Source organism: Penicillium robsamsonii (genome assembly GCF_028829455.1).
Source record: "Penicillium robsamsonii strain IBT 29466 chromosome Unknown utg000005l_segment0_segment0, whole genome shotgun sequence".
Classification (NCBI taxonomy): Eukaryota; Fungi; Ascomycota; class Eurotiomycetes; order Eurotiales; family Aspergillaceae; genus Penicillium; species Penicillium robsamsonii.
The window spans coordinates 787,429-813,498 of record NW_026643223.1 but is presented as its reverse complement, the minus strand read 5'-3'; the positions used below and the strand labels follow the sequence as shown (position 1 = coordinate 813,498).

The 26,070-nt window shown below is 48.5% G+C and overlaps 10 protein-coding genes across 10 annotated transcripts; 2 read left to right on the top strand and 8 right to left on the bottom strand.

The window, feature by feature from the left end:
* Positions 1-799: 799 nt before the first annotated feature.
* On the bottom strand, positions 800-1,232 carry N7447_008344 (uncharacterized protein; the record flags this gene model as incomplete). Its single annotated transcript, XM_057232606.1, has 2 exons — positions 800-827; positions 886-1,232. The coding sequence occupies 2 exons, from the start codon at positions 1,230-1,232 to the stop codon at positions 800-802; spliced, it is 375 nt and encodes a 124-aa protein (XP_057082148.1).
* A 930-nt stretch (positions 1,233-2,162) lies between these two features.
* Positions 2,163-3,045, bottom strand: N7447_008343 (uncharacterized protein; the record flags this gene model as incomplete). The annotated part of the gene is made up of 2 exons (XM_057232605.1): positions 2,163-2,694; positions 2,759-3,045. The coding sequence occupies 2 exons, from the start codon at positions 3,043-3,045 to the stop codon at positions 2,163-2,165; spliced, it is 819 nt and encodes a 272-aa protein (XP_057082147.1).
* Positions 3,046-5,261: 2,216 nt separating this feature from the next.
* On the bottom strand, positions 5,262-6,328 carry N7447_008342 (CDP-diacylglycerol--inositol 3-phosphatidyltransferase; the record flags this gene model as incomplete). The annotated part of the gene is made up of 3 exons (XM_057232604.1): positions 5,262-5,630; positions 5,694-6,070; positions 6,142-6,328. The coding sequence occupies 3 exons, from the start codon at positions 6,326-6,328 to the stop codon at positions 5,262-5,264; spliced, it is 933 nt and encodes a 310-aa protein (XP_057082146.1).
* Positions 6,329-6,946: 618 nt separating this feature from the next.
* Positions 6,947-8,668, bottom strand: ptcA (type 2C protein phosphatase PTC6; the record flags this gene model as incomplete). Its single annotated transcript, XM_057232603.1, has 2 exons — positions 6,947-8,553; positions 8,608-8,668. The coding sequence occupies 2 exons, from the start codon at positions 8,666-8,668 to the stop codon at positions 6,947-6,949; spliced, it is 1,668 nt and encodes a 555-aa protein (XP_057082145.1).
* A 652-nt stretch (positions 8,669-9,320) lies between these two features.
* Positions 9,321-11,152, bottom strand: N7447_008340 (putative RNA splicing factor (Pad-1); the record flags this gene model as incomplete). The annotated part of the gene is made up of 4 exons (XM_057232602.1): positions 9,321-9,579; positions 9,631-10,110; positions 10,170-10,478; positions 10,530-11,152. The coding sequence occupies 4 exons, from the start codon at positions 11,150-11,152 to the stop codon at positions 9,321-9,323; spliced, it is 1,671 nt and encodes a 556-aa protein (XP_057082144.1).
* Positions 11,153-12,080: 928 nt separating this feature from the next.
* On the bottom strand, positions 12,081-13,270 carry N7447_008339 (fatty acid alpha-hydroxylase; the record flags this gene model as incomplete). The annotated part of the gene is made up of 2 exons (XM_057232601.1): positions 12,081-12,234; positions 12,288-13,270. 2 exons carry the CDS (start codon positions 13,268-13,270, stop codon positions 12,081-12,083), a joined length of 1,137 nt encoding a protein of 378 aa, XP_057082143.1.
* Positions 13,271-15,193: 1,923 nt separating this feature from the next.
* N7447_008338 (uncharacterized protein) lies at positions 15,194-16,447 on the top strand (the record flags this gene model as incomplete). The annotated part of the gene is made up of 1 exon (XM_057232600.1): positions 15,194-16,447. One exon carries the CDS (start codon positions 15,194-15,196, stop codon positions 16,445-16,447), a length of 1,254 nt encoding a protein of 417 aa, XP_057082142.1.
* A 668-nt stretch (positions 16,448-17,115) lies between these two features.
* On the top strand, positions 17,116-18,719 carry N7447_008337 (uncharacterized protein; the record flags this gene model as incomplete). Its single annotated transcript, XM_057232599.1, has 2 exons — positions 17,116-17,896; positions 17,956-18,719. 2 exons carry the CDS (start codon positions 17,116-17,118, stop codon positions 18,717-18,719), a joined length of 1,545 nt encoding a protein of 514 aa, XP_057082141.1.
* Positions 18,720-19,777: 1,058 nt separating this feature from the next.
* N7447_008336 (CeGAL family transcription factor) lies at positions 19,778-22,735 on the bottom strand (the record flags this gene model as incomplete). Its single annotated transcript, XM_057232598.1, has 5 exons — positions 19,778-21,257; positions 21,320-22,095; positions 22,145-22,256; positions 22,327-22,583; positions 22,640-22,735. The coding sequence occupies 5 exons, from the start codon at positions 22,733-22,735 to the stop codon at positions 19,778-19,780; spliced, it is 2,721 nt and encodes a 906-aa protein (XP_057082140.1).
* Positions 22,736-24,030: 1,295 nt separating this feature from the next.
* N7447_008335 (coatomer subunit delta) lies at positions 24,031-25,749 on the bottom strand (the record flags this gene model as incomplete). The annotated part of the gene is made up of 4 exons (XM_057232597.1): positions 24,031-24,934; positions 24,997-25,193; positions 25,247-25,690; positions 25,747-25,749. The coding sequence occupies 4 exons, from the start codon at positions 25,747-25,749 to the stop codon at positions 24,031-24,033; spliced, it is 1,548 nt and encodes a 515-aa protein (XP_057082139.1).
* Positions 25,750-26,070: the final 321 nt, after the last annotated feature.

Here is a 26,070-nt window from a genome sequence, read left to right as displayed (position 1 = left end):
GTGTGTCACGGAAAGCATCTGATGTCTACGGAGCATACAAAGCACATTATACAAGTTATTCTATCTGTTGTATCTTTTTACATGTATCTTTTATAATGTATTTTTTATCATGTCCGAAATTTGTTCATAAATTTTTTGTAGAATGCGCTCAAGGCTGCATATATACTGATTAAATACACTCTTAATGAGCTACAGTCGTCATATCCAATCGAATCCACATGCTGCAGCCTTATCCATTTTCCTTTCAGTTTAGGAGTAAAGACAGAACAGATCCATCGCACACAATTCTCCCCTCATAACAAAGATAACCAAGACCTCTCCCAGTCTGCCCGGAGAAGGAGTTCAAGCATCAACGACTCGAGGTCGGACGCAAACTCAACTAATCAAGACAAATGGATAGAAAGTATCAGTCAGAAAAAGCCTATGGCTCATTTCTCATGTGTGTGATAGTATCAGTGGGCCGGGATTCACACGGCCGGGTCAAGAGGGACCAATCCGATACCTGAGAGGCATCTTCATTGCTACAAGTCGGGGACCCGGGGTAATCCATGTGATCAGGCGTTCTTGCCACTTTGGTGTGGTGTGGGCGCATTTGCAGTGGGTGACATAAACGCAGGGCGTCACGTTGTCGGTTCATTTTCGATGGCGTTTTTGTTTTGTTTTATTGGTCGAATGCGGATTCATAAACGTCGCAGATTCGTAAAATCGTTTTGGTGTTTTGTCTTTTTTTGTTGACTGGGTAAAAAGAAAAGGGTGGCGAAACAATCCGGTTGAATCTCCAGGCGTAATCTTCAGACATTCAATCTCCAAGGGCATGGCCACTCGTTCTGAGAGGGATGTCAGGATTGATGTTTTCCAGGTGAATCGGAATCGAGTGATACTCACGAGTCGATGTAGTCGAGTCCGCCGAAGTACTCAAGCATGCGGTAACAAAGGCTCACATCGTCGCCGGGCTCTCCGCCGAATAGACGACACTGCGCTTCTTCCATTCCACCTGATTCCAGCCGCAAGGGGCGTTCACGGGTCTGCCAGGCTGTATTCCCATAGTGCCATGATGGGGCGAGGGTGGCGGCCGGAGATTCGCGTAAAATGCATGCGTCAGGAGAGTTGTCGGCAGACACAATATTGCAAAAGCTATTCTGAGGGGTTCGAATAGTTGTTGGATGTTGAGCGAGACCGGTTATAGAGCGATTTGAACGACGAGTGCGGCGTCTGTTATGCCTCTGGCCCATTCTCGGTCGAAGGATTCAAAGGGGGGCAACAACTTTTAATATAGAGGGGAGAGACCATCACCTCCTGGAAAGGATGAGATGAGGTGAGGGAAGAAACCGGAATGGCGTAGAGGTTTCCTTTATACAGTAAGTGAGTCACTTAAAGGAGAAAATTCCAAGGATCCACTTTCCAGGTGGGACCATGCCGAGAGATCACCTTATGGCTTAAAAAAATGGCGCCAGCTCCCACAAGGTCCTACGCTAATTCTTATTGGATCAATTCTTGGAAAGGCGTGCTATATCCCGTCAAATGACAGCTTTACGATCGCGTCATTCGACGACCCTCAGAATGAGTAATAATTTGACTCTAGTACTATATTTTTTAGATGAGATGATTCATAGCCATATAGAATATTGCAATTGAAACAAGGAAAAAAATGAAACAAGAAAAAAAAATTGAAACGTCAAATGACGACAGGCTCCATAATGCTGTGTTAGGAAATTCCAAGGCCTAAAATGCCGGATTTCCTAATAGTGCCGTGCGGACCGAATGGCGATCACATCAGGCAACAAAGAGCCCGATTTTACCCTAAACTACCCTCGGACTACCTACGGACCCTAAAATACCCTATAAAACCACCCTAAATCTTCGACTCATGCAGGGTCCCGGAGCCTTCGTCAGGTCTCCGGTCCATTAGGCAATTTAGGTAGCAAGGGATATTCGAATTTTTGCACCTTGCATAGAACACGTGTGCAACGTGGTGGAAATTTCAGATGCCTAGCCCAGGCAATAAAGAACTTTGAGTCATTATTTTTTTTTCCCCGCGGGTAGTCGGGAAACTGAAAGAATTTTTGACTATTGACTCAGAGTTAAATAATTAAGTGCCTGATCTGTGAGGACCCTAAATATAGCCTGAAACTCCTTTTGACACGAGACAAACAGAACAAACACTAAACAAATGCAAACATCTTGATTTCTAGACTCTCCCTTGCAGCAGAGGCACTATATTCCGGGTCAACAAATGCAGTATGCGGTACTGTGAAGCCTCCCTTGTCCATTTTGGAGCTATCAAATTGCGTGAAGAGGAGAGGCTCATTGGGTTGTTGACCGTTGAGATAACACCATCTCTGACTCGGACTAAACGCATACCGACCGAGTTCATTCCACCCACTTGACAGCTTTAAACGAGTGGGAACACCCTCATCTTGGATATTAACGGAACTCCAATCACAAACCGTGAGAGGATCTCGCTGAATAGTCTGTAACGGCCGCCAGACATTGATAATCAAGACCCGGCCAGCGAGGAGTCGGTTGCGCTCCTGCTCGTCCGGAACAACCGTCTTCAGGTAGTGGAGTGCACCTGTTGGCGTGAAATCCGAGTGCACGTTGTGCGCGGGGGCGCAATTGTTAGCGAGCAAGGATGTGTCTGCGACGAGACATCGTACCCGATGTACAAATGTCACGGTCTGAGTAGCCCCGGTTCTGTGGAAACGTTCAGCTGCTCCAATCACCAGACATGCATGTTTATTCTAGGAGTGCTACTGACATTTTGCGAACTAACTCTTCGGTCTGGGGGATGATGGTTTTCTTGGTATGCTCTTTGTCCGAAACCTTGTCGAGATCGGGCATTTCGTGCGACAGATACACGAATCCGTTCTTGTCAAGTGTGTAGGATGATTCCTGTCCTCGGATATCTTCTATTTGCACCCGGTGCGTTTCATGTGACATGATATTATCCTCTGGTTTATCGTTGGCAAAGTCGACATCTGGGCGTCTCCAGAAGTGGAGGTCTGTATCAATGTGCTTCGCTATATATTCGGTGTGATCTCCCATGTTGGATATTGCATATCGATGTCGACAGCGATTGATATATTTGTTCGAAGAGAACAATCCTCGGGTCCACAGTTGGGAGGCAGGCTTATAAGTACCTGCGTTGTGGAGAGAGCCAAGCCGCCAATGAAGCCACTCGAGTGATTTTAGATCTGATTAATGTGCATAAACCGAGGTTACATGGAAATTGACGATGTGTACTATGTATAGGGGTTGAGAGGGGCGTTATGTTCGCTTCCAGTTTAATCGGCGCTCAATAGAGGCATGTATACGAATACGAGCCCGAGGGGGAGATCAGGATTTTTGACTGCGCAACTCCGGGGTTCATCTCTGCACAACACTCCTTCTGATGGTAATGTAGTTCGTATTTCGTTATTTGCTACTCTATCTAGGGCTTGCATGTCTCGACTCAATATATATAAAGTCATTGATGCTGGAATAAGAATAGCATCAAACTATATATAAACAGCTAGTTATGGAAACCTCGGGCTTGTACTAGAAACCCATCGATAAGTAGTGCTATAACCTGATGTATATTCACCCTAACTAAGGAGCCCTAAATGACAGGAAGAACAAGAAAGCAGTATATAGAGTCATGCAACTTGAATGAATTAATTGGAGTAGGTTGACTCATCCCATCACTCGGCCTTGATCTACAAGCCTTGCTCTTTCCCAAAGTCAAATTGTTGCGGCTCTGGCTTGGGCAGAACTATACTCCTTCATCGATCTTGCTTCCCTTCTCCTTTTCCCCAATCATCCATCTTTCTTTACATATCTACCAGTTTGGCTCAATTCATCCAGCCATGACGGTTTCCCTCCCCTTTCTTCTCCATCACCAGAAACACATATTAACCCGTCCTAGTATCTATCTCTAGCCCGCAAGAGTGATCATCCTCCCCGCAAACGAGAATACCGGCCAGGGAGCGGCGCCTGAATTCTCAAAGGCCACAGAGGAGCGTGTTGGCAATGAGACACTCCCATGATGCACGGTGCAGAGTGTAAGAGGGTTTCCTAGTGGTCTATGGAGCTGCTCCCCTACCCATTCTGTCATTATTGGATGGAAAACAGCAAATGGATACCGAGCAGGCGCGATAGTCACCTGCTTAGGAAAGAATTATGACATCTCGCCAACTATCTTGATATAACCAAGGACAGCTACGAGGGCATCAACATATGACTTGGTCCTATGTCTCGTCTCCAACTTCATCAATCTGCCATCAATTGAACACAAAGCACCACCGGATGTCTTTGAACCAGATATCTTAACCCAATGCCCTTATCGAAAAAGGCTGCTTAAATTGATATATGTTCCTAAAACCGAAGGGCAATGGCAAGAAGAATAAAGACAAGGACGTGTTCCTCAAAAGAGTGACGGACTTGAAGGATCTGATTACTCGTTTACCGAATTCCTACATGCTTGCTAATCGACTTAGAAGAGGGAAATTCCAACTTTACAGCCTTGGAACATCTGGGTGTTTTCTTTTGCTTTTAGGAATCCATATCATACATACGCATGTACACATGTTGTATGATTCTTCTTCTACCATATTATGGCAATCTTTTGTCTATGTATGTACGATGCGAGGATCTTAGACCCCAAATAAGGACTTGGAAAAGCGCAATAGCTGAAACCAAAGGGACCAGTCTCCCTTGGAAAAAGGACAAGAAATCGGTAGTAGCAAGTATCGGTAGCAAGGTTCCACGACTATCACTGACTAGGTTCTCCAGCCAGTCATAAGTAGAGTCAAATACAAGAGCAATGCATTAAATGATGTATAACGGCGTTAATGATGAAAGACCGGCAGGGGCAATGAGTAAAGAGAAGACAAATCAAAGAACCAGGCCGTAGACACAGCCCGAAAGAGAAGGAGAAAAAAGGTAAATGAAAAGGAAGAAAAGCGAAAGGAAGAATAAGAGAGAACAAATGGCAAGAAAAAAAGAAAAACACAACCCGCGTGTGTACTGTACAGGGTCCCAGGATCGGATCCGGACTATGCCTGGCCACCAAAAGCCATCATTCCTGTCCAAGGCACGTATGAACATGATCTAACTACCAGATCAACCACTCCCCTAGGGAGGAAGGGACAGCTTCTAGCGCTGTCTACTTGAGCATCCCTCAAAACGCAGACCGTAGCTCCAAAGATATGCATGACAAGTAGGAAGGAAATCGGATTTATCGGCTAGCTACCATGTAGCTTTCACGCCGTACTTCCAGCCATTTACTTCTTGCGGTTGGACCGGCGCGCAGCGAGATCGCCCTCAGCGAGCCACTTGCTGGCGTTCACCATCTGGACGATGTTGACGAACTGCTTGAAGGCCATGATGGGGAACGAGATGCCGGTGATGATCCAGGGCCAGGTGCTCTCAAGCTTGTTCGCACGCGCCATTTCAAGGGCACCGGCGCTCCAGGGGCTGGCGAAGAGGCTGGCTGGCTCGGGGTGGGCGGGGTTTCCGGGCTGAGCGGAGGATAGCTGGGAGTCGGAGACAGGCTGCAGGAGGGAGGGAGATAGGGTCGGCGAGGAGAAAGACAGGAGATACAGGCCGATGAAGAAGGCTTCGTTGGCGGTGCAGCAAATAAACAGAACGAGCTAATAAATTATTTCGGATAAGCTTGGAAAATGCAAAATCAGTTCACTGTGGAGGGGTCTTACCTTGCTGGTGTAGTACTGGTACATAATCCAGCTACGGTTGGGATCGACCTTCTTATGGCTCTGGCCGGATCCGCCCATACTCAGAGTAGCGTACATGTGCATGTAGTGACTGGCCAGGTCCAAGCTGATGAGACCTTGGAAGATGATGGCCCACCGGGGCCAGGCGGAGCTCAGGAAGACTAGGAGACACGCGGTGGTGCATCGGTCGGTCACCATGTCCAGCACTGCACCGAAGGTGGTGGATTGGTGGAAGTGTCGTGCTGCATAACCATCCAGGCCGTCCAGCAGACAGGACACCGTGTAGAGGAAGGAGCAGGTCCGGGGGTGGAGAGGCATGTAGTATAGGGAGGCGAAGGTCAAAAAGACCCGGGAATATCCTGTAAACGTGTTAGATGTTAGAACTATATGGCAACTTGAAGCTTCAAGCCACATCAGCGGGGCATCCTACCGATAAGATTCGGAATGAAAAGGAAGATATTTTCCTTCTCTTCCTTGCTTTCTTCCCGTGCGGCGGATCTGGCTCTCTTCTTGGAGGAGGCGCGCTTTGAAGGTGTCGATACGGAGCCATTACCAGGTGAATCTTCGCTCTCCTCAGCGGCGAGGGAAGCCTTTTGTCGTCGTGTTCTTGCGCTCATTGTGAAAGGGATGTGCCTGGCGAAGTGTTTTCGTATAGGGAGGGAGGTGTGGATAGCGAACGGTCTAGGAGCTGTCAGCTTTGGACGGGTTGTACGGATGCAGCAGAGATCTCGGGAGAGAAAACACACCGTGTCAGCGAGATAAGAATAAAGGAATTCCCTCGGGGATAAGGATAGGAGATGTTTAGGGAACAAGGAGAAATTTCAACGATAAGAGATAAGCACGTTTCGTTCACACCTGGACCCCTTCAAAGAAACGAAGGAAAAAAAGAAATGTATAAAAAGAAGGGGATGAAAGGAAGAAAGAGAAATTGTGGAATGCGGATTACGCGGAACCTTGGAAGACTCCAGTGAGCTTTCCCCACGCGGTCCACCTGGAGATGTGACATTTGAAACATTATGGTCTTGGGACTTGCAACATGTCAAAATTATTTGCTGCTAGCTTTTAAAGATTATATATATTTAGTGTGAGCTATAATCCCAGGTTAGACATTTGAAGCTTGTATAATCTTGTATTGCGTCGCTTTCTTATAGACCACCATGGATTATATACAACCAGTTTAGAGGTTGAAAAAAATATGTACAGAACGTAACTCCCAAATATACAAAGAGACCCATTCACGTCCGTGACCTGCGCGGATCAGTGGCATCCTGTCGACGCCACTCGCGAGACTCCTTAGTACCCATACTACCAACGCCGCCCTCTTGACGACGCTCCCAACCACCAAGGCGAATGACAAGACAAGTGGCATTGTCACCTTCCCTGCTCACCTCGGTCGAGAAATTGACCACATCATGCGCCCCCTGTTCCGGCGTCTTGGATTCCTTAATGATATCAACGACTTCCTGGTCAAGCAGTGTCCCGCTGATACCATCGGATACCATAACTAAGAATGAGTACTCGGCCGGGCCGATCTCTATACGGTTGAGTTCGGGCTCGGCAGAGACTCCAATGCGCTTGGACTGGACGTCGCCGAAAGAGCGCGTGTTGGCTAGCCCGCTCATGCGTTCTTCGCCAAAGGAGTCTGTTACAAAGGTTGTGGCATACCGTCGGAGTCGGGTTGCCTCGATCGGGGAGGAGGGGTGGTGGTTTGATGTGATGGGAATGGCTTCTCCAGTTTCTGTTGAGCAGAGGATTATGCGCGTGTCGCCGACATGGGCAACTAGGAGGCTTGATGAGGCGATGGGGTGCCAGAAGGGGGTTGGCGTCGGGGTCGAGATCATAGCGACACTTCCGGTGCTGCCGCCCTTGAACCGGGCGCTTCCACCGATCTGGGGAGATCGGGTCATACTAGGTCGGTAGAAGATTTCATCGTCGTTCAGAGGTCTCTCGGCTTGGACTAGATCGTCGTCTCGCTTGGCTGCTTGAGCATTGACAAAGTCTAGATCCGCACGCAAGAAGGCGTACTCCACGACTTCCTCTATGGAGATGTGATTTTCAATACTTGGATCGGTGGACTCGGTACCATTGTAGGCGAAATGCGGCGGCCTGAATCGCTTGAAGTAGCCACCAACTACCCGTCTCCAGGTCTGCACAAGGTATTTCTCTAGGTCTCCGATTCTGCGTCGGTCGCCCTCTTGCATCACAGGTAGTTCGCTAGTGGCGGGTGGCACTTCAGCACCAGGTTGTAGGCTTGACCGTAGTTCGATATCAAATGCCACATTCTGGATATATTCGTGTAGATAGTCCCTCAAGAATGAACTACACTCGGATCCGCCATGGCCATCAAAGACACCGAAATAGAAGACTTGTGGGTCTCCACTAGCTGTTTCGGCACCGCGCGACTCCCGGGGGTGGGCTAAAGGGTCTTGTTTGTTGGATCGTCTAATCGTTAGCGAAGTTGGAGGTCGCTTCGCAAAGGCGGGGATATCAATGACGCCGGCTTGGTACGTGTCTTCATTTGACCGGCGGGTTCCGCGGGAAGTGACGGCGCCGAAATGGTGCTTCGCGTTACGGAGTGGAATCCGGACGACTGTTGTCTCACGATTTGTTAAAGCTTGGAAGGCAGCTGGCGAGTGTGGAGTATCTCCGGTGTGAGGTATAGAGGCGGAGCGAGGTAGCTTGTGAAATGACGAGGACGGACCACGGGGGTCCGGGTGAAGCGAGGACGACGGCAGGTGGGTGACAAAGTAATCGCGAAACTGTGGCTGCTTCCTAACTGTCGACTGGCCAGGCGGCACAGACTCGGTACTGTAGCATCGCGCTCGACGAGGGAGAGCGAAGCCTGGGTTGTATTAGATCAAGGATATTCGTAGATAAGCAGGTAGCTTGTACGTACTGTAACAGTCGGCCGAGGTCCAAACCCGGCCTGTTACTCGCCTCGCTGAAAGGAGAGTCATTGGCCCATCGAAGTACAGTCAAGTAGCAGGGAAGAATTGAGAGTTGAAAGGACTGTGGGGAGAACACATCTGGCCCGAGCGTCGGTAGATAAGAAGATTCGGACCGGCACATTCGTTCCGTCGGATAGCTCTTTTAGTGCATTAAAGGGAACATATGTATTTACCGATTGAAACTATATACACAGGTTACGATTCTTGACTAAAGTAGTCTTTACACAATTCCTGTTTGAAGATCTACGGAACTGTGAAAGAGTGAATGAAAAACATCTATACAAGAAGTGAAATGTCTTTCTTCTTTGAGCTCCACTTATGATTACACGTACTACAAGCAGGGCAAAATCTTCAATATTTGACGTAACTCCATTGACAACCTTGAAACTAAACAAACAGGGCAACAAGATGCTAAATCACGCTGCTAAAAACGATCATATCGGTAGCAAGGTCCACTTCTACTCACAGAAGTGGAAGAAGAGACAAATGGCACACGGGAGTGGCCGAGCAAGAAAAAAAACAAACGCTGAAAGAGTGGCACCTACCGGGTAGCAGAGCCGTCCACAAGTCCAAGAAAGACGTCAGGGGGGGATCTGCCTTCGAATAATGTGCCATGTTAGATATCGAATATCAAAAGTTGAATGTACTCGGGGATGAGCATCTAGATAGCCTTAGTCCGGGAGAAAAGACTGCTGTAGACGGCGTCCACGACGGGTTGGGCGGTGATCTGTCTTCCGCCAAAGTATCGGCCATTGAGGCCCTTGATGGCATTCTCACCACCTTGAACGCGGTCGAACTTCAAGTAGATATCTCCCTGGGAACTGACATCTAGTGAAATGTGAACAACGTGGCCGTATTTCTCCTCACACTCCGAACGAACGTCCTCCTCGAGTTCCTTGATCCAGGATTCACCGGTCTCTCTGTAAATGGGTTAGCGTTCATTCTCTCATGATGAAGTCAAGGAAACTTACTCGGCGGGGTCAAACATGTTACGAAGCAAAACACAACGACTAGCCATGTTGACATTGATGGGGAGTGGCTTAGTCTCGGTCTTGGGTCGGAGGAACTTCTGACGGTCGTCGACAGAAGGCTGGGGGTCATCTGTTCTTGCAAGCTTGCGCATCAATGCATCCCTAGAGTAGTTGTTGAAGTTTACACCAGCAACATCTGTGTCGTCGAGTGCACTGGCACCGGCACCTTTCTCGGATTCCCTGCCGCCAGCACGGTCAAAGTTGTTGGAGCCTCCGGCTTGAACGCCACGACCTCCCTGGCCGGAGAATGAGGATCCCTGGAAGTTTGATTGGTTTGTAGACGAAGCACCTGAGGGACGATTGGCGTGCGAGTCGGGGGTGAACTTATCATTGCCGAGACCAACCCGAATAGCTCGTCCAGCAAGTTCGAAGCCGTTCATCTTTTCCAAAGCGTCTCGAGCTTGTTCGGGGTTGGCGAATCTGGTTAAAGTCAGTTAGTGGAAATGCCAAGAACTTGGAGGGACGGAGGGACAACGTACTGAACGAAGGCATAACCTTTGCTTCTGCCGGTTTCATCCTTTTGCAACTGAACAAATTCGAGCTCGCCGAATGGTTCGAAGACATTGGTGAGATCGTCTTCAGTAATGCTGAAATGGACGTTACCAACATAGAGTCTGTGAAATGGTGCGGTGTGCTGATTGCCTGCAGTAGCCTCGGGGTTGCGAGCTTGGCGGTTCTTCTCCGCTTCAGTCAGTTGCGCAATGATGGGAATTCCTAAGAGCATTTGGCCGGTGAGTCGGATAGCGGCGGTGACAGACTCCTCGTTTTTAAACTCGACGTAACCGACACTATACATATGTTAGCAAGTACTTGTACGGAGCGATCATGTGAAAACATACCCTTTGGAGCGTCCGCTGACACGATCCTTGACGATTTGAGCATCTTTAACGGGGCCGGCCTTTTCAAAGAAGTTAAACAGATCTTTGATTCTCAGACGAGCGGCAAGCTGCTGCACAAAGATAGTACGCCTGTCACGTTCATCCTCATTAAGTTCGGGAGACTTGCGGCTAGAAGATCCACGACGAGCATCATTGTCACCGCGGGGGCGTCTTTCTTCCTCACGCTGGCGGCGATTGGGCCGGTAGTGGCGATCATCATAGGGAGAACGGGAACGGGAACGAGCGCGACCTCCACCACGATAGAAGTCGCCGCTGGAGCGGTAGTCGTCACGGTCACGGCGAGGGCGGCGCCGCTCAGATTCGCGACTCTTGCTCCTCTTTCGGCTTCTAAGGCTTCCGTTAGCACTAACAGTGTCGCTCTTCATGACTTCATCGCCTTCCAGGTCTCGATCGGGGCGGCGATCACGGCTGTGGTCGCGGCGACGGCGTCTGTCGCGGGAACGATCACGGCGCTCGCTGGTGCCGGCGCGAGACTGGTCGTCACGGCCTTCCGAAGTGGTTGGGGCCTCGGCGGGGGCGGCCACAGTGGACTCAAGGAGAGCCTCTACATCAAGTCCAGACATTTTTGGAGGTAGCCTGTCGTTGATCGGGGTAGGGATATTGTCACTTTGTAGGGGTCAGATGGCGAAAGGAGACGCAGAGTTGGCTTTCGAACCCTTATGATGGGATGGATCAGCGAAATGTTCCGTTGGTTTTCGGGACCTTTACGCGCGTTACGCTTCTTTCTTGCAAAGCCACGAACGCGGCAAATTCTCGAGGGAGTTGTTGAGACACTTGAATGTTGGTATATTATTTAAATAGTTTGGTTGATCGCAAAGCTCAAGAGGCTCGAGGCGGTGAGCATCGGATGAGATTTTCTTCGCCTTGAATCCAAGGCATAAATAATTGGCCTGAGGCAAACTCCCTGTACGCCAACTGGCAACCTTAATTAGTACATCTACAACTAGTTAACTACTTAGCCTGAAATTTTTTACGGTTAGATTGACATATAATAAATAGACCCCCAGAAGAGTCTATCCATTATTCTCTCTGCACTTCCCTCTGACTGTCTGATGCTCTAGAGGGTTGCCGTTTCTTTTGGGATCATCTGCACCCTTCAATGGCAACAAATGGCCGCTTGTATTTATGCCTACGTAAATGCTTGTATTTATGCCTACGTAAAGTTCACCCAAGCAACTGGAGAGCAACTGCATCTAGCAGGCATAGGATACCATGGAGATAAAGATATTATTTTCTTGCATTATGATTAACGTTCATATACACTGATAAGTGATGTGTGTAAAAAAAGGTATCAACTCCGCCTCGCATCTAGCACCATCACAATGACATGACGAAGGTATTGATTGTACAAGAAGTGGACCCTTAAGACCAACCAGAAACTCCAGTAGCCAATGTACTTGAAGAGTACCAGAGAGTAGTGACTTGATCGTGGTCGGCGTTAAATCGTGACTTGAGGACTAGTGACAGTCCCATATTAAGCCTGGGTTGGGCTCACTGAGCCTTGGTGCCCTTCGGGGCTGGGGACACCAACTCAGTGCCGAAGACCCGATCCCAGAATCGACTGGTCACGCCAAAGCCATTCTCGAAATCGGCGAAATGGTGCGCGAGGTGGTACTTCTTGAGCTCCTTGTAGTACGAAGGGAGACTGGATTGATATTAGTGTGGATTCATTGCATCGGAGTCAAGAGTTCAACTTACTTGCGGTGGTGCAGGAAGTAATGGGTGAGATCATAGCAAATATAGCCGAAAACGCCGCCACAGAATACCGACGTTGCCGCGTACCAGTTGTAATAGAAGACAGCGTGTGCCAGCTTCCAGAAAGGAGCAGCTAGGACCACAAACAGTGTCGGTGGCATAACTAGACGATACTTGTCCATCGGGAGATAGTGGTGGATACCGTGGAGCAGGAAGTGCAGGGTCAGACCGACACGGTTGTCCGGAAGGTAGTGGTCAATGTGGAAGAGGAATCGGTGCATCAAATACTCAATCAGAGTCCAGAGGAACAAGCCACCAAGGAAATAGGAGCCAGCCACAATGGAGCTCCCCAGCCCGGCAGCTCCGACCGTAATTCCGTAGCCAACCAGTGGCAACCAAATCATTGGCACGACGTACCACGCCGTTTTGCTGAGAGGCTCGAGGAAGTTGCCGAACAGAGGAGCGGATTCTCCTCCCCGGTAGTGACGAGGCCGATGAATCTGCTCCAAGTAGAACTCCTTGGAGAAGCCGCTGAAGAACAGCTGCATCAGAAGCGGCTTGTTCAAGTCTAGGAACTTGTGGGTCTTGTAGTCCTGAGTATAGTCGGTGTCTATCGACAGATCCTCCGCCCGTGACATTCCGGTTGTTGTGTAAATGGGGCCAGACTCGGTTTCAGTCACGGTTTCGACGATGGTTGTCGTTGTCGTAGTTTTGGCAGACGTTGGAACCTCGGAGACAAAACCAATGTGGTACTCGTCCAAGATTTCATAGGCAGCATCGCTGTGTTCATGGGAGATCTCATCCTTCAGGATCTCTTTCACATCCTGACCGGCATACTCCAAGATGAGATCACCGCCACCGGGGTGGGCGTCGATGAAATCGGTGATATCGTAAACGTTAGCCCCCAAAGTGATGTAGCATGACTTGGCGGTATTGTGAGATTGGACTTCAGCTGAGGTAAACGTCGGCATTACTCTCCCAGGCATATTGGCAGAGATGTAAATAGGGAAAAATAGGAAGAGTAGAGAAAAAACCGGCGAGGCGGCAATAATAAGAATTAAGGGGAGGCGTGGCGTGACAAAAAAAGGAACCAGGGATCCGCCCGCTCCGGAGCCTTGGAAATTTTCGAATCGTCGACTTACAATTGGATCATACCACTTTAAAAGATCCACCTCGGACTTGGGATAGCCTACTTGCTACATAATTCCCTATTCAAGTGGAAAATGCAAGATAGTTATGTACTTATGCACATTCTAGGTAACTCCATATTCTACTTTTCATCGGTGGGGCTTCTCTAAGCCGCATTGAGGCGCTGACCTCGGTCCCGGCTTAGCTAGCTAAGCCGTTATGGTCCATTCTAATCTGTTCTGTAGTAATCTACCAGTGTCCTGTTTAGCTTGCTTTTCGGTGTTTCTATACCAAGAGCGAGTAATATCGGTTACAAACAGCAGTTGTGTATTGCGAGATGGAAAAGAAGATTAGAAGATACGAAGCCAGAATCATCAGAATGCACAGAATTGTTTTAAAGTTTGTCAAATTAACTTTTGTTATGTAACAAAGGATAGCAAAATGCAATCAAAGCCCAGACAGACCTAAAACCGAAGTATTCTGATCTATCATATTTTCGACGCAGACAGCAATAGTAAGCGAAATTGATTGAATAGTAGTCACATTCAACCTTGTGCTTTCCTATACTCAGAAGCTTGTAAGATGAGCGAGGGATCTTGGATGCTCATCTAAAAAAGATAAAGGATTGTTGAAGAGTGTACACTTAGGTAAGGATATGGTGCTTGTGCCGAAGCAGAAGTTTAGCATGGATGAGATATAACTAGAATGTGATCTTTAGCTCTCCAATGATAGAAAGCACCCATTACTAAGAAGCTATCTGGTATAGCTTTATAGGGGCTAATCAACAGACCATCAGAGCGCCGTTAGCGCTCTTATCAAGAGGCAAGGAAAGGGGAAGAGATCGCCGACAAACACTGCGTGAGTCCATACAGGTGTGAAAAACATTACTTGATAACAGGGACAAAAATCAATGCCATTAGAGTAGTCAAAATCATACCATGAGGTGATAAAGGTCATGCAGGTAGATCAGCAGCGTACCTTACAATGGCTATCAAGTACCAGTCACCGATGGATGTAGCAGGTTCATACTCCGTATGTACGTGATAGTCTAATAGGTAACATGCAATCTATCCGAACAAGAATAAAGATCATCGACTGTTGTAGTCCCGAGGTCAGATATAGGGTCTGCACACACAGGCTATACCCAAATAGGCTAGACTTGTGTTAAACTGTTAAGCAGCCGAATAGCCTAAGCTAGCTCCTTCGACGGGTTTCTGAACAATCCTCCCTAATTTTGGGGGCCCATTTATCAGACTTGTTTCTCGTTTGCCACCCGGTCGATCGGTTTAATATAAATACGAAAACCCGCAGTTAGACCCCATATTGGCTCCATTTATGGAGACGCGCCCCATAAGTACATCTGACAGGAACAGCAAGTCGGGGTGGAAACGAAACCCGAAATTGTCCAGAAAAGACCTGTTAATGCCAAAGGCCACCCTAGCATATACACAAAGTACATGGCAAAATATATTCCTTCGTACTTTTCATAGCACAATCTCTCTGTACGCGCCCGGCTCTCGGCCTATATATCCACTGAGAGATTAGTGTTATCCTACGAGGGACGCGGGGCTATTGCCGGAAAGATTCCCTACGATATTATGGGTTATTTATCGGCATCTGCATGGTCAATTTCAATTTGAAGCAGGGATTAAACACACTAGTCAGAGTGGAGAATTCAGCCCCTCTTCCCAAATTCTTTACCTTTGCTTTTCTCATCTTTCTTGTAATCTTCTCCTTTCCATTATCTGATGCATTCCTCTCTCAGTCCTCCTCGATCCACAATGTCAATTACAGCAGACTGGTCCCCGGAAAACCCCATTTTGGCCTACCTGCAAACATTGATAGCTACCAAAAAGACCCTTCCTTATGGACAGCCCGTGATCGCCCACGCCTCCGTCAGCCAAATCGACTCGGCTTCACTCCTGCGGCTGGCCGCAGATATCGGCCCATACATCGCCATACTACAAATTCCGGCCGATGCCATCGACGATTGGTCCAGCGATACCATCGAACAGCTTCAGCATTTGTCCAGGAAACATAGATTTTTACTGTGGGAAGCAAGCAAGATTCTGAACCCTCTAGTAAATTTCATCAGCAGAGCGGATACGCCGTTGGAGACAAGGCAGGTATTGGCAGACTTGATCAAAAAGTCATACACCAGTGGCCCATTGAGGACGGCAACATGGTCCAACCTGGCCACCTGTTGGGCCCCCGCGGCTCCAATCGACCAACAAGAAAACGATATATTGATCCCAACCTTGAGATTGGCAGCCCGCGAGGCAGTCGCAACAACCGCAAAGATAATCCAAACTGAGATTTCGGCCGAAACAAATAATCACTCGTCTAGCGATGAAGTGGAAATGGTTATCCCCTATACGGAAACAAGCAATGGTTGGAAAGAATTCAGTCCGAATAATACGGGCTCAGTATTACGGAAATCGTCAACCATCTCGGTCACAACCGAGTCTGTGATTCCGCACGCACACATTCACACAGATGACGGTGTGCCAATCCCCCCGCTACTGGCCCGCAGCGTTGCACTCTCTCTACCCAGCACCACTGAATACGCATTTACCTCCGAATTCCGCCAAAGTACGATAGTCGCTGCATGTGCCAACTCCGACTTTGTCGCCGGATTCGCAACAAGCGAGCCCTTTTTCGTGAATCACCGAGGAAATGATATTTGTGATTTGGCATTATTCGACGGTACCGGAAACCCCCAATTAGACATCAGCGCTGCCAAACTCGCTACCTTGCCTTACGTCAATGGACAACAAAAATCACTCGGTGTATTCTCCTTTGTACCACCTAGTCTTAGCCTTGGCTTTGAGTTTGATCCTACCGTCAAGCCTGATGGAATTACACCATCCGACTCCGACTATGAAACTCCATACACTGCGCAATACCTATATCATCTCGTCGGGCAAGCGGTAGCCCTTCGAGAAAAGAACCGACAAGAGCAAGAAGCCAGCGGTCCTCGAAAGCAATCGGTAGGCCCCAAACTCATACATCTTCCTGTGGTTGTTGTTGTATAATGTCACGCAATAGCGCTTGTATTCTGCATACTCGCTGGCTGTTGACGAGTTTTGGTGGCCTCATTTTGGCAACTTTGGGACTTGAGTTTGCTATACGCCCATTGTATTTTACTTTTTGCGAATATTTCCAAGACTTGCGCCGGTATTTGCAACAAAAAGTGTCTTATATATATACCAATGAAGTTGATGAACAAATAAATAGCTAGCCTAACTTGTGTACGAATTCTATCTAGTAACTAAGAAACCCCTCCATTGTATTGATGCCTATATTATCAGGCCAAAGCATGTGCCCGTTCTTAGTCATCTTGTGGGAATCGCCTCCAGGGTCTAGGTGGGCTTGGATATCAACTGTGAAAGTGCTTTCAACTGTATAGCTATCCTGCTCTATCTTTTCCCAAGCCTTTATACATTAAAGTTTTGTCTTTTATCTTTATCTTTATAAATCTGATCATGGGATTGGATTAGTGCTTGATTGCCAAACAGTCGACCTCATTGATATCGAACACCAATCGTCATCTTCATGATGAACGCGTTTTGAGACTGTTACTATGACAGTACATAACACACCTTTTGGACAATCCCCATGGTTCTTTCACTTCCAATGTGTTACCTTCACAACCACAGTTTAACGCCATATCATAACCAAAGAGACCTTCGGGGAACTCGTCATGAACCCAACCAAAACCCCAGGCCATCACAATGGGCTTTCTACTCACAATGACCCCCAAGAGGATAACAAGGAATCACCCATTAAAATAATCTCTGCAAATGGGGACTTGATCCTCGAGTACATCGCTCCCGGCGACTCTCCATCGTCACCAACCAGGCGCAAATGGCGGGTGGCAAGTGAGCACCTTACCTCCCACAGTCCATATTTCCAAGCACTGCTGGACCCCACAAAGTTCTCCGAGGGAAGGCAATTCAGTGCCCAAAAGCAAGCTTGGAATGAAACCCAAATACAAGACTCAGCCTCACAGCATGCGCTACCAACAGTCAGGCTTCCCGGTGTCCAATCTACCAACATGTGCGGAGAAGATGCCATTGAGTTATTTTTGAAAATTCTATGCCTTGATTCTTTCGAACAAACCGAAAGGACTGCGTTTGAAAATGAGTTGAAGACCCAGTCTACATCGCTTGTTGCGAGAATGATCGACCTTGCCGATTCACTGAATTCTCCTCGTGCTGTCCAAGACGTCCTGCAGAGGATTGGATATCTATATGGCAAGACCAAGCCTGCACTCCTTGCCAGGTTTAATTCAGCTTTGTTGTCAATGAAGGAAGATCGGATTCGACAGATCATCTTTATATCCGTCTTCCTTAATGATTCAAGGCTCACTAGAACCATGACCCATGTCTTGCTAGTTGTGGGCTCAAGATTCTGGGTAAACGGGCTAGAAGGCCCCGAGGAAAAATCTTTGCGCTGGAGATATCTGCCAAACGGGTTAGAAGGTGGGTTTCTGGAGAGTGAACCCCAATTAGTTCCAGTTAGCTAAATCATCTTTCTGCAGAGGAAATCTATTGTCGTCGTCAATATGTCCTGAACACCATCACCGACCTACAAGCTCATTTTCTTCGAGTCTATGGGGGCATGGAGGGAACTGACAGTGCAAAGCCCGTAGCAAACAGGACATTGGGTGCGGCCTTCACTGCATCTGCACATTCGCTTCTTCAATCTCGTCACTTCCAATGCCGAGGCGGATTCAACAACGCCAGCCAATGCGACCTCTTCCAACTCGGTCAAATGATCCGATTTTTCTCAATGCGCGCGAAAACGATATTTCTAGGATCAACATTGATAGACCCGGATTTCGACTCAACTCTCAACGATGACGATCACACAGCTGGCGAATCCAGGAACGACCAACCCCCAGGCCCACCGTCTGATGTTACAGCTATCATCGCCTCTATCAAACAGTATCCTGATTATGCTGTCGACGAAGCCCACACCGGCTGTGGTGTACGACGTCGAATTATGCCTGCTTTAGAGTGCATTGAGAAATTCGTTTGGGATGACCGTGGTCTCCTTGGTATCGCCCCCGCAGTCTCGGATACTGCTGCTTCAGACCCATCTCGACCCTCGAAATGGATGCGGTGGGCAGATTTCACGCGCAAGAAACACGCGGTCGATATTTCTTTTGCGAGGGTTACAGCTGTGTACTACCCTTCAGCACCATCGAAAAACCAAGTCACCCGTTCCACGCCACACGAAGAACTCGCACAGCTGTTGTTTACTGCTACTCGGAGGGATTGGAGTGCAGCGGGCTCAAGCTGATGTTCCAACCACTATATATAAATTATTGGACTATCTACATCGCAATTCATGTATTAAAAAAAGCTCTAGGGTGCCTCTGTACGAGCCTAAGCCGATTTACAACTCCATCGGATAGCCTACTATATTATGACTTCGACACTTTCCGAGAAACGGGCCTTGTCATTCCCAAACTCTAGAAGTCTACTGCAGTTTTAGATTGTGTCCTGATCATAAACGAGTTAACCCTGAACTATCATCTCGCACACTGGAACCAGTCATCAAGTGGAGATAGCGTGTATCTGGGCCTTACATTTCACCAATTCAGGACAGAAAACCTGCCCGACATGGCTCTATATATTACCAATATATGGACCCAGACGAAGTACACTCTTCGGTGCCGACTGCTCCCTTGACAAAAATAAGAGAGCACATGCCTAGTTACCCAGTTCAGTTGATTTCCAACTCTGATTCGTACAGGTACTCAACGTCACAATGATTGAAGAACCACGATAAGGTCCGTTTCCCCCTAGCGGCGAGTCCGAGGATACGACAAAATGATCCAAGAATTAGAAGATAAGAATTAATTTCGACCGGTCTAGACTCGCATTTTATATCTAGGGGTGGCTTCCGGCTGGCTCTAGACATCCAGACTTTGGGAGTACATGGGCTTGGAGGTTCTGGTTCTGGGAGAAGCTTAATATTGGAGGTTCTATGGAAGTATATGTGGACGATAGACGATGGACTTGCATTGTAGTGTTTGTAGTGAGATATAGTATTAGTGTACATAGAATTATCAGATGCCAATGGATATGATCAAAGTTTCGAGATGGATAACAAGCTATCACAATACAATGTATCGAATTGTGACTCGTAGAGAAATTCAGAGAAACAAGAATCACTTTTCTCTATGGTGTCTATATGAAGACAGGTGTGGAATTTTCTCTTTCTTTTGATGGCATGCAAATGAAGCGACAGAAGAAAAGAACCCGAATCCAGATAAATGCAGAGATATTTTCCAATTTGATTTGCTTTTCTATTATTTCAATGTTGTCCCATCCAGCCACATGGATGCCAAGCGTTCAACACACTGGATCACCCCAGAAGTACCCCATATCAAGTTCCATATTCGGACCAGATGGGAAGAAAGAGCCCGTGATCTGCCCAGTGGCTGGGTCATACGGGAAACATTCATCATACGAGCTCGGGCCTGAGAGATCCTTCTCCTGCTTGATAAACTGGTCGAGTAGATCCGGTGTCTCGAGAGCGTAGGGGTCCTGCATGCCAAGAGGAGTAGTGTTGGCTTGATCCATCGGAGAGCAAGCGATTGAGTCCAACTCGGCGGAGATAGCATCAACGGCCACTGCTGCAGGGATAGTTGCGGATGGGTCAAATGCCACATCATCCGCTGCTGGCTCTTCTAGCACTGCAGCAGTGTCTGCAGTATCAGGGACATCAAAGAGGGAGTCTGGCTCTTCGGTGGTAGGGAAATCATTCACGTTGATTCCAATATGTGGTGCCAAGCGGCGGAGGAATCCGTCACAGAGCTTCCAGGCCCTTTCTGACGCCATATTGGTTTTTGATAGCGTCCACAGCCAGTCCAGGGCTTTCTTTGCGGCTTTGGATACCATTGTCGCTTTCTCGGGAACGTGCTGGGCCCGGAATGCCAGTTCGAGTAGGAGAACAGTAACTGCCTGCATCAGATAATGTAATGTGCACCACCATGGTGACATGCGGTATAGCAGTACTGAGTCTGGGGTATCCGGGAATAGCGTAAGCATGTGGCATGCAGCCTCGACACATTCCGCCGCGGTCTTGTTGCAGAACTCGTAAGTCTTGTCCTCTTCGGAAGGGGACTGATCCAAGCGGCAGAGGCATGGCCGGGTGATTCCGATTCTGGTGCTGTAGAATAGAAAGGCAAGACCCATTCGCTGGCTGATGGGGCATTGGGATGTCTGTGTCGAAGTGAAATCGTATGCAGCAGGGAGATTCATGAACCACGAGTCAATTTCCAGCATCAGGCTTTTGATGGTAAATTCAGTGCTTGCCCATGGGGACTGCAACGCCTCCGGACTGTAGAGTTTCACTGTCATCCGCTTGGAAATGCTGGTCAGGGAGGCCAACTGCAGGAAGTAAAGTGAAGTGCAAGGCGGAAGAGACTTGAGATACTCGGTGCGGCTCATTTTTGTCTCGCCCTCAGTAGGCACATCATTCGAATCAGAATCAGCCGTTGATTCTAGGTCCTCTGCGCTGTTGTTGGCGGGAATCCGCTCGGAACCACTAGATGTACGGAGTACAGCTGTGCCTATCAGCCGAGCCACCTCGTCTTTTTGGAAATCAGTCTCATCAAAAGGAACAGGCATTGGTGTGGTGCAAGAGCTGTCGATGATACATGGAGGACGCCCAGTCATGATGGTAAGTAGATGATCCAGTGTATACAATGACCACCACACCCGGTAGCGTATCTCCTTGGAAGTGTCGGATATGCTCGCACCCACGTTGCGCAAATGCAATCCAAGAGCCAGCGCTCCTCGAACTGCACTTCCGGAAAGTTTCCAGGCCCTGCATGAAACAATGTCGTGAGTATATTATTGCAAGATGTGCACCGCAGGCTGTCAACTTACCGATTGATATGCCCTGACGCAATCAGATAGAATGAAGTAAGCCCCTCGACTTGCAACTGCTGTAGGTCAGGATGATGGAGAATCTGATCTTCTAAGCTCAAGGCCCGCGCCCTTGAGAAGTACATTTGATGATCATCGTCTTCTTCATTCCAGTCCGAGTTCGTCAATTGCTGGTATTTAGCCGCAATAGCAAAAATCAGGTTGAGTATAGCGAGCCACTTGTTTCCTGGTTTGAGAGAGGGTTGACTGAAAAAGACCTGGAATTGGGGGACAAAGGTTGAAACCCCAATGATCGGGAAGGAAGGATGCACCGAAGTCAGATAGGCATTGAGCATTTTGCCTGCCATCTCCCGTGATGGGACTCCATACATATCACTTTGATCTGCAGTTGGAATATCCAGGTCATCAAGGTAATAGTTGGAGGCCACTACCCATGGCTCGCTTGGATTCTCCAGCCGAGGCGTCAGAGTTGGAGAGGGCAGACCGTTATCGTCATCTGTGTTGGGAATAGTTGCTGGCCAGGCCTCACATTCACTGTTGATCTCTTTGCTAAGCCTTTGAAGCCAAGTGATCTCAGAGCTTTTTCCAATGAAGCCCGTTGCTCGTGCAGTTTCGTCTCTGTTGAAGTCCTCTTCTGTCTGGTCGCCCGATTCCAGGGGACTAACGGATGATGCTCGGGAGGGCGGTGGCTCAGAACCCGCATGCCATGAAATTCTTCGTTCTCCAGCTGCTGCAAGGCACGTCTCTGGATTGAATGCCAAATCCGGGGCCGATCCCTGTTGGTGTTAGATAACATAGTTATCGGATGGGGGTCAAACTTCATACCGCTGCCAGGGCAATGTTCACGAGTTGCTCATCAGACACGCCAAACCGATTGCTCAGCTTGCTAATGACATCTTCGTATGCCTGCACCTTTGCGGACAAGCTTGCCAATTGTCTTTTTTAATTAATTGTAGACGTCAGCTCTTGCAATAACGCCGACGTGCTTTTGTATTGGCTCTGCATACCGTTTGGACTTCTCCCTTTTACCATCGGTATAGCAGCAGATGATTCCAGCCTCTCGACAATTGCGGCATCCGGACTTGTCTCCGGTGCATTTCGTCTTCCGTTGTCTGCACGACTCGCATGCTCGACGAACGTGTCGACGATGAAACCTACCAGGAGAGGTGAAGGCAGCTTCGGCCCCCTCCGCTAGTCGCGGGATGGCCATTTTCTTGGTGCCCACTTCAGATTCACCTCGTTGAAAATGAGGAACTGGGTTATCCTATAGATGCTTTATCAGATAGCACGTCCTTGGGGTGATCATGATTTCACACTTACCACACTGGACAACTGATTACACGTGTCTGCATCAGCACACGAAAATTTGAAGAGGCTCTGTTGATCATTCCACGAGGGAAATGGAATATTACTCATGGTGAACCACAAAAAAGTATGATCACTGAAGCTGTTTTCACTGCATGTCAGTGGAATTCGTAACTACATCTTCATTCTTTACTTACTTGGAGTAAATTGAGTTTGGAAAATGTGTAGGTCCCCCAAAGCTTTTGATATATATTGAAATGACGATATCAGCAATTGCTTATTACCGTGATATCTGTCAAGTCAAGTAGTCTAATGGTGTGAGACAAGGAGGTCATTGGATTTTATAAAACACCCTAGGATTTGACCCATGAGAAGCATAGATCGGGGAAAGATGAAGGAAAAGAGGTTCGGGTTTCGGGCACCGTTGGGAATCGTGGGCTGGTCAAGCTCGATACTCTGTGATGACATCTAGTGCTTGTTTAGGGTAATGAGTAGACGCGCACCATTGGCCGGCCACCCGTTGGCCAAATCAGGAATAGCTATGTGCGGGTTTGCCTCAGTCTCCTTGTAGGGCATGGGGCGAAAGTTCAACGTTTTCATGAGCAAAATAACTTCTTTTGGTTATTGATCACGCTATTTGCCATCAACCAAACAGCCTCTGTGGTCTTGCATTGGATTACTCCAGAGAGCCTGAGGTATTGGTTTAACCATCAGATTACCTCCCCCGGTGATCCATCTTTTGACAGGGTCAGCTTTCGGTTGTTGGTACCGGCTGGCTCTGGACTCCGATGCAGAGACCAAGGGTCGTGGATATCGGATTCAAGAAGATGATGCCCAGATGTAAGCTTCGACCCATGCAGCGCCCCTTCAGCCCTAAGGCCTTGGAACTCTGAATTGTGTGTTCCAAGAAGCCCATGAACACTGAACTTCCTCTCGAACCAGCTTCAGCAGAAAGAATATGAAGACTTGCCGGGTCAGCAAACAGCTCTGGAGTGTCCAATGGCCCAGACCCCTTCGAAGTTAATCTGACGTTAGACGGTGGCGGCACAAACTTTGCAGTTCGTCCCTGGTTGGCATTCAGGCCAGGACCTCATTCGGGAAAATGATGATAATCCCCAAGGGGGGAAAAGCTTAACGGCAATTCTCACCAACCTCTCCCGTCTTGTCTTGAGTTAATTTGCGACACGAAGACCATAATCCTGACGTTCCATTACGTTCGGATGATTATTGTGAGCTGGCCTTGTCTGTCAGGCCCCAACCCTGATAGTTAACTTGGATGTTTCAAAAGGTTATACTATTGTAAGTTAAAAATCAAACAAGTCATTGGCTCAACACGATCTTGGTAATCAAAGAACACCACAGTCCGAACATCATTAGGAACTCTATACAGTAGTCCAAGCCCATTTTTACTCAATGAGGAAGTTCTCCGCAACACTTCGAATATCCTTCGAGAACGCAACCTCTTCACCCTCCATCTCCAACAGGGAAACACTGTTGATGTCGACATCCACGAAAGGCTTGGTCTTTGTGAAGCGTACACTCATCGGGAAGAACTCATTCTCATCGGCATCAATCGCCTCAAACTCAAAGCTGCCAGAGGCGTTCGACTCATCAACAGTGCCCAGGTTCCAGTCCAGACTGTCACCGGAGACCTCGTAGACCGCATCAAAGCTAGATACAGCAGGCTCTGTTGTGCCGTATGGAATAGTAACAACCACATCGCGGAGACTGTCATCGCCGGTGAGCTCATACTCCACGGTCACGGTGGTGGAGTCGGAACCCTTGTTTACCCAAACGGTGAATGTGATGGGGAGAATATCGGCATTATCAGCCGAGCTGGCAACACGCCACCGGAGGACGCCGATGGAGTTGTTGGCAGGGAAGCGCTTAGTAGTGTCCTTCAGTTGGATCACGGAAGAATTGGTGAATAGAGCTTTGTCGACATTGGGGTGGGTACGGAACTGTGCGCCATGTGTGGGAATGGCTTGGCAGTCAAGTCGAAGTTTGGTAAGTGAGGGATCGGTGATACGGAGCTGCATATCACCCTTAACCTCGAAAGACTTCAAGGCTCCCTCCCGAGTAAGCGTGGCTGAGATAGCCTCGGCGATTGTGAGTTGGATGGGCTCCCGGTCCGCACTGAGAGACTCGCGGGCTGAGGGAATGTCGTGCACCGGAACCGAAGCTTGTGGAGCTACTAGTGGGCTCTCCTCTTCGATTTCGGGGCCCATATCACCCCGGACCTTCTCGTAGATATCCGTTGCCTTTGATTTCTTGCCCAGCTGCATGCCCTTGCCGCGAGTGGGGATGGGCCTAGTTACCACACAGTTAGTAGAAGTCTCGCAACGGTTAAACCAGGAATTCACCGAACGTACTTGGCAAAGGACTGTTTCTTCTCGGCCTCGTATGAATCATAAGTGTCAGGCACAGAGGGACGCGCTGGGGGTGTGTAGACGGGGTATGATGGAGTTCTTGCGGCTGCGGCACGGCCTGTGCGAGCAACCTCTTTGCGTTGCATCTCCAGCTGCTTCGCCTTCCTCTTGCGCTCCTCGGTGGCCTCCAGCTCTTTGTTCTATCGATGTATGTCAGCCAAGAACTAACCTCGCCGGGGGCTTCACAACATACCCGCTCAATGATCTCCTGGATTCTCTCTTCATGACTCTCCATTTCCAGGAAGGTCTTGATCTGAGAGAGAGAAAGGTTCTCCCGGTATCCCATAGTCACCAATTCATCGAAGGCACTCAGGAGCTCAAAGGCATTGCGAAGAATCTCCCGCTCGTCTAGGCTCTTGCAGATGCTGGTGGTGACTTGCGCAAAGAGATGGAGACTATCGATGTCTTGGAGAATGTTCGATTGACGGTTGGTGATCAGCACGATGTACATCTCATCCAATGGCTGGTACACAAAGCGCACGTTGTCTTGCTCAACGGTGGTATGCTGGGTTCCGGAGTCCGCTAGCTTGGGGAAGGAGGCGAGAAGGGCTTCGATTCGGGACCGAGAGATCTCCCGGAACTGGCGCGAGAGGACCGCTTTACCTCCGCGGGTGCATATCGACGCTGCGAGAACGACCTGTTGTGTGTTGATTAGTGTAATTCCCCCGCAAATTGGATTGAACAAAGGCTTACCATGGTGAGAAATCAGCACAAAAGGGGCACACAGATGGCAATAAAAGAGTGATTAGAGAACAGAGTATAGAAAATGTTAGAGAAGTGTAGGGTTGACTAGAAGCGTACACCCTGGTGTTGATGGTTGGAAGCGGTAGGGAGCTACTCTGTTCACTTCGGCGGTTGGCCCGTGCATTCCTTTCGCTTAGTCGTCGACCAGACACTTTCTCTTCACTTCATCTTTTTCTCACGCGTTGAATACACTCTACCAGCACTCAGTTCATCGTTTCTTTTGCTTTACTCATAGCCTTTTGCTCTGAATATCGCCGAGGAATCTTTTTATTT